Source organism: Daucus carota, chromosome 3, assembly GCF_001625215.2.
Source record: "Daucus carota subsp. sativus chromosome 3, DH1 v3.0, whole genome shotgun sequence".
NCBI classification, from domain to species: Eukaryota; Viridiplantae; Streptophyta; class Magnoliopsida; order Apiales; family Apiaceae; genus Daucus; species Daucus carota.
In genome coordinates this window covers 4,578,932-4,584,871 of record NC_030383.2, presented here as the reverse complement: position 1 = coordinate 4,584,871, position 5,940 = coordinate 4,578,932, and the positions used below count along the sequence as shown (strand labels likewise).

The 5,940-nt window shown below is 32.2% G+C and overlaps 2 protein-coding genes across 2 annotated transcripts; one reads left to right on the top strand and one right to left on the bottom strand.

Moving 5' to 3' along the window:
* The first annotated feature begins 2,648 nt into the window (after window positions 1-2,648).
* On the top strand, window positions 2,649-3,112 carry LOC108212089 (uncharacterized). Its single transcript, XM_017383821.1, has 2 exons — window positions 2,649-2,951; window positions 3,014-3,112. The coding sequence occupies exons 1-2, from the start codon at window positions 2,649-2,651 to the stop codon at window positions 3,110-3,112; spliced, it is 402 nt and encodes a 133-aa protein (XP_017239310.1).
* A 385-nt stretch (window positions 3,113-3,497) lies between these two features.
* Window positions 3,498-4,345, bottom strand: LOC108212087 (AP2/ERF and B3 domain-containing transcription factor At1g51120). Its single transcript, XM_017383819.2, has 2 exons — window positions 3,727-4,345; window positions 3,498-3,625 (listed from the first exon to the last, which is right to left on the bottom strand). Exons 1-2 carry the CDS (start codon window positions 4,343-4,345, stop codon window positions 3,498-3,500), a joined length of 747 nt encoding a protein of 248 aa, XP_017239308.2.
* Window positions 4,346-5,940: the final 1,595 nt, after the last annotated feature.

Below are 5,940 nucleotides of genomic sequence, written 5' to 3'. Positions count from 1 at the left end.
GCACTACTTGGTTATCATTGATTCGAGTACTATAAAGAAAAGTACAGAGGGACATAGATATTAGTTCCAGACATGGAGCTAGATATTAGTGCTAATATATGTAATTCTGTATCACTAATTTATCAGCAAATAACAATAAAAACAAAGTGATCAGTGTAAACATAACAATATATTTTGGTCACAAAATTTGTATATATTATATTGATACACATATATATAATTTTAAATTATATAAAATTTATTTATAAAATAAATTAAAACTAAAACATAAATATTAAGCATATACACACATTATATATATCATCCAAAAAATTTTGTAGCATAAGAGAAAGAACCTGTTTGTGAAGTATGGTGCAAGAGAGAATCCGATTAGAAGTAATTGTGTGTATTGTGACAATTATATTTTTTAAAGTTTTGTATATATATAGATCTTGAAAAAATTTGAGATACTCCATCATGCAACAGACACAACTATTCAAACAATCACAACTGTTCAAATCATATATAATCCAACGGACACAATTATTCAAACAATCACAACCATTCAAATCATATACATACATTAAAAAAACTTGACATACTCCATCATCCAACATACACAACTATTCAAATGATCTGAACCATTCTATTAAATTATATATAAAAAAAAATACTATTATTTCAAGAATACTAACCATTTCATAGCAGGTTCTTCTTGAACTCCTGAAACTAAATAAAAATAATAAAACTCCGATTTCAAATTGCGTGCTAAACAGAATGAATTCTAAAACACAATATAATTGCTCGAAGCAGGTGATTTCACGATTTCACGTAAAACACTCTAATTCTATTCATCGAGCCTTCAATCAAACACATACATATTGTCCAGACCGCCAAAAGATCCTCGAGAGAATGATTAGCCTCTCAATGAATTGATTAATCGCCCAGGAGTGCTGTAGCAACCAGATGCACAGAGCTTGAGTTGTTAAATGAACAGACTTCTTTCCTTGAATGAAAAACAGAGTAGGACAGTAGGTGTATAACTACAGCAGCGTATTAAATCATATGAAGAAATCATGCCAAAGAATATATATCCAGCAAACAACTTGCCTCCATGTACACTCGCATCAAAGTGAAATTCACGTAACAACTTCGGCTAATCAATTAGTCTGCGCATCCAGGGACGGAGACAACACTATCCCTTCAAAATACATGCATGTATCTCTTGCATTTTTTGTAGATATTTTGTTTTACCCCTATGAATTTTAAAAAAGATATATATTTTAAAGGTTTGGGATATATTATGAGCAAGAAAAACAATATTATGTAGCCTATCATCATTTGTAAATATTGTCCTATTAAGTCATACAAATTATTCGACAAAATACAACAGATTGAACCAATGACATGCATGCGATAGATGGGAGTAGAATTTCTTCAACTGTATAGGAGGAGAATTTGGTGCGTTTGGTAGCTATGACTCATGAGAGTATGAGACAGTCATTGTCGTCATTAGGGTATTGAGTTGAGTGGTACGTGTAGTGTTCTTTTCCAAACTCGGGATATATCAAGAACAAAGTGCATAAATTTATATTCAACAATTGCAAAATTCTCTTGAATAATTTTTTAATAAATTTTATTCTCTACATCCGGATTGCTTCTACATTTTATATTTATTGTAAAATATTAAGAAATAGTTAGAATACATATGAGAAATGAGCCTCAACCCAAATGAAAAAGTTAAAATTGAAATATAATTTGTGACAAATAATCAGGCATGTTTTGTAACATAGAAAATTTAATTTACAAATTAAATTTATATGATAAAAAATCACATATATTATTTTATTGTAATAAAATTAAATTTTATATCCAAAACAGTTATTTTACTTTTTACTTTTGTAACCGAGAACTAAGTTTTACATAAGAATTTCCTCAAAAAAAAAAAGTTTTACATAAGAAATAATATATTATGCATTATACATTATTGAAAAACTGCTTAAATAAGTCCAAAGAAATCCAACAAGCCCAAAACACAAGGCCCGTTAAAAGAATTAAAAGGCCCGTACAAAAGCCTAACGTTAGGGTAACCATATAAAAACGCACGCATTTCACGAATAAACCCCTCTATTGCATCACAAACCCTAAACCTACATTGCGGCGAAGACTCAAATCTTCGGGTAACATTTTTGTAATTTGTGATTTTTTAAGTTTCATGATCTCTATTTGATTTCAATTATAATTTCTCTGATTATTTGAAATTGACAGTGAAAAAATGTCTATCGGAGAGCTTGGTTGCACTTACGCTTGTTTGATTCTCTCCTGCCTGCATGTATATATATCAGGCCTGTCAAGTATGAATATAACAAAAACATTACTACTATTGACATTCCATCAATCGTTTTCTCAAATTAAAGTGATTGCATTCTTCGTTTTGTATTGCAGATGGGTGGAAAGGCGAGTCCGGATGCTGCACAAGTGAGTGATGAACATAAAAAAGCGGAAAAAGAGAGGACAGAAGCTCATATTAAAACACTGGATGATCTTGTTAGTGTCAATTCACTATTCACTTTAGCCGTGTTTGTGGGCTTATCTCAGGCTTCACCAGGCGCCATCAGCCTTGAGAATCGTCAAGAGTAGTGTAATGCTGGTCCTGGGGTATAGCTAAAATGCTGGTCCTGTACGAAGTTGTGGCCTTTGCTGCTTGTTTCCTCTTATCAAGCCTTGTCGCGAAGGTTATTAAGCTGCTCTTGGGCTTGGATAGTGAGAGATTCAAGTTGGTTCAAGATAGATTCGATTTGAAAGACTTTTTGTTGATTTTAACTGCCAGTGCATCTGTTAGTGGAATCATAATTCTGCTAACACTTTCGGTGGTTAATATAGTTCAGATTCGAATAGGCTTGTATTCTTGTGGGAGTGCTGAAGCAAGGAGAGCCATTTGGGCTCTTGGTACTATCGTTGCCATTGCTTTGGTAATTTACGTGCCGGCTCTGATTATAGCTATTTATGCTTCTCTATTACTACTGATGGTCAGTATTCAGTTAGTTCAAAAACCAATAATTCTGATGAAAAGAGGGGTGACAATCAGAAAGATGAAAGCTCTGGTTTAATCGAGGGCCGTTCCACCGTTTGATTTTGTTCTCAGTCTCATGAAGAATAAAATTCACTGCTAGATTAGATTGAAGTTGAGTATCCTGTTTGTAGTCTAAATGAATTCAGCCAACATTTAATTTATTCATATTTTCTGGTATCTACCCAATGTTGTTATAAATCTAACAGATAACGCAGGCTTGCAGGGGTTCTCACATATAAGGAAAAAGACTCTGAAACCAAGCTTAAAATTATAGTAATTTATTTCGACCAAAAAAAAAACAGTCCAGCATAAGCTGGAATACTAGAAAAATGAAACTAAAACCAGTGTTCTAAATTCGCCAGCTTAAACCAACAAGACTTGCCGTCTAAATACTTATTGCACCTGAAGTTTCCAATAAGAACTGATTTCTTCGTATTTAACAAAATCAGAGTGATAAGTTAAGGTCTAGTTTCAGGCCTTCAAATTCCTCTTCCTCTTCCTTCACTCTCCAACAGTCGGCCCTGCGTACTGAATAATCCTCCTCTTCTTTAATCACGTCGTTGCTTCTTCCACCTTCACAAAATACATCAACAACATTATAGACACTTTAGTACAATATTAACTTAACTAGCCCTTTATATAAGAAGTTTTTCACATTATCACGAGATTTTTACCTTGAAAATCTTTGGACGCTCTTTTTATACGAACGCCAAATAGCATAACATCTTTTTCCTTGAGTTGAGATGCTGACACCTCATGTTCTTCCTTGACCCTCACAGTATCATCATTCATCAACTCTTCTCCATTGTATAAATTATTTGCTAAGGAGCCAACAACGTTTCTTGCACCTGCATAACGAACTTCAATACCAAAAAAGCTTTCATCTCCACTGTAATTCTTGTAAAACAGAACGTTGTCACCAGCCTGGAGTTTATACGCCTTCACAAATTTATTCCAGCCGCCTGTGAAGACATAACTCCGGCTACACTTCCAGAAGCAATAGTGGAAAGTCCATAGATTTTTTCGAGCATCATAAAAATCAATGTGAAACACACAATCTTCTATACGTGCATTGACATCAATGCTGGGAAAGTGCTGAATCGCAAACCTTTTCGGGATGATCAACCTGCTTAACCTACCAACATCACTCTTGGCAAGTACTTTTTTGAATAGGAATTCTCGAGCATGATACTCTCCATCATGAATCGCAATGACAGCATCTTTTTCCAATCTTTTCCGCTTGTGTGGAGGGGATAGCCTAGCATCACTGTTGAGACTTGTATCATAACACATCATGGTGATCTGAATTACAAGAACCTTGTTAATATGGTCCTAACAGTATACATAGCTAGCTGGCTCTAATGCATTTTTATCAGTGAAGATCATAAATAAGAAATATAGTGTTCTGGTAATAATTTGACCACTATTTGATCTTTTTATCACTCAAATTATTAGAGGTTGATATGGTAAAATGAAATTTAGATGAAGGAAAGGTGTTAAAAAGTCTTGGCCTATTTTTATCAGTGAAATGAAAGTCTACCACAGTAATTACAATATTACAAAAATAATAATAATTTAGTGTTGTATTTTAGAATATTATATAATTATGATTATCATATATTTTTAGCATCGTTGATTTAATTTTGTATTAATATATATATATATATATATATATATATATATATATATATATATATATATATATATTTAATTGATTTAATAAAAAAATAAAGAAATAAACTCTATCCTGCTCAACTTTTTCAACCAAAAATGAATTTCTTAGCAATTATAGTTATAAATGGCTACATGAACATTAGATCGTAAATCTTGAAGAAAAGAGAACTTGAATGTAACAAAGTAACAAAGTAAGAGCACCAGTGGTTATCATTGATTCGAGTCGTATAAAGTACAAAGTACAGTACAGGCGGACATAGATATTATTATATTATTTCCAGACATGGAGCTAGATATTAGTGTGAATATAATAATTCTGTATCACTAATTTATCAACAAATAATAATAAAAACAAATTGATCAGTGTAAACATAACAATATATTTTTGTCACAATATTTGTATATATTATATTGATACACATATATATAAATTTAAATTATATTAAATTTATTTATAAAATAAATTAAAACTAAAACATAAATATTAAGCATATACATACGTTATATATATCATCCAATATTATGTAGTGAGAGAAAGAACCTGTTTGTGAAGTATGCTGCACAAGAGAATCCGATCTCAATTAAAAAACACTAGTAACCACTACAAGAAAAACAGGCTCAGACAACACCTTTCAGACAACGCTACGAAGAAAAACCGTTGCAAAAAAGAAACACACAACGGTCGTTTTCTGGACCTCAACTAACCATTGTCTAAACGAGGATCATACTACTGTTTTTAAAAGCGTTGTTAAAAAGTATGCCAGAAAGTGTGCTTGACACAACAGTTTATAAAGACCATTGTTTTTTAGACATTCACACAACGGTGTGTAAAACTGTTGTTAAAAAATATACAACGGGTTTCCTAAACCATTGTAATTAGAAAAGTCATACAACAGGGACGAGTAACCGTTGTTATGTAATAAACAACGGTTGGAGAAACAGTTGTGTTTTCAGATATTACACAATACTCTGTTGAACCGTTGTAAAGAGTTTACAACGGTTTATAATTCTATTGTGTATTCTTTGTTAGACAACCTTTCTTGGTAGCATTGTTCTTTAGACCTCACACAATAGTTTATCTTATATTATGTCTTGTCTTTGATTTGTTAAGACATGTGCTTTTTCGTAAAACCGTTGTCTATATCACTGTAAATTTTTAAAAAAGATGAGCAGAAAGAGTGAAGCCCCTGCATTACCAAACAACTACCAAAACA

Excerpts from the sequence above, each read along its gene's own strand:
- LOC108212089 (XM_017383821.1), top strand. The coding sequence starts at position 2,649 with ATGCTGGTCCTGTACGAAGTTGTGGCCTTTGCTGCTTGTTTCCTCTTA. Across the intron at positions 2,952-3,013 it reads CTATCGTTGCCATTGCTTTG|TATTCAGTTAGTTCAAAAAC; the intron begins GTAATTTACGTG and ends ACTGATGGTCAG.
- LOC108212087 (XM_017383819.2), bottom strand. The coding sequence starts at position 4,345 with ATGTGTTATGATACAAGTCTCAACAGTGATGCTAGGCTATCCCCTCCA. Across the intron at positions 3,626-3,726 it reads AGCGTCCAAAGATTTTCAAG|GTGGAAGAAGCAACGACGTG; the intron begins GTAAAAATCTCG and ends TATTTTGTGAAG.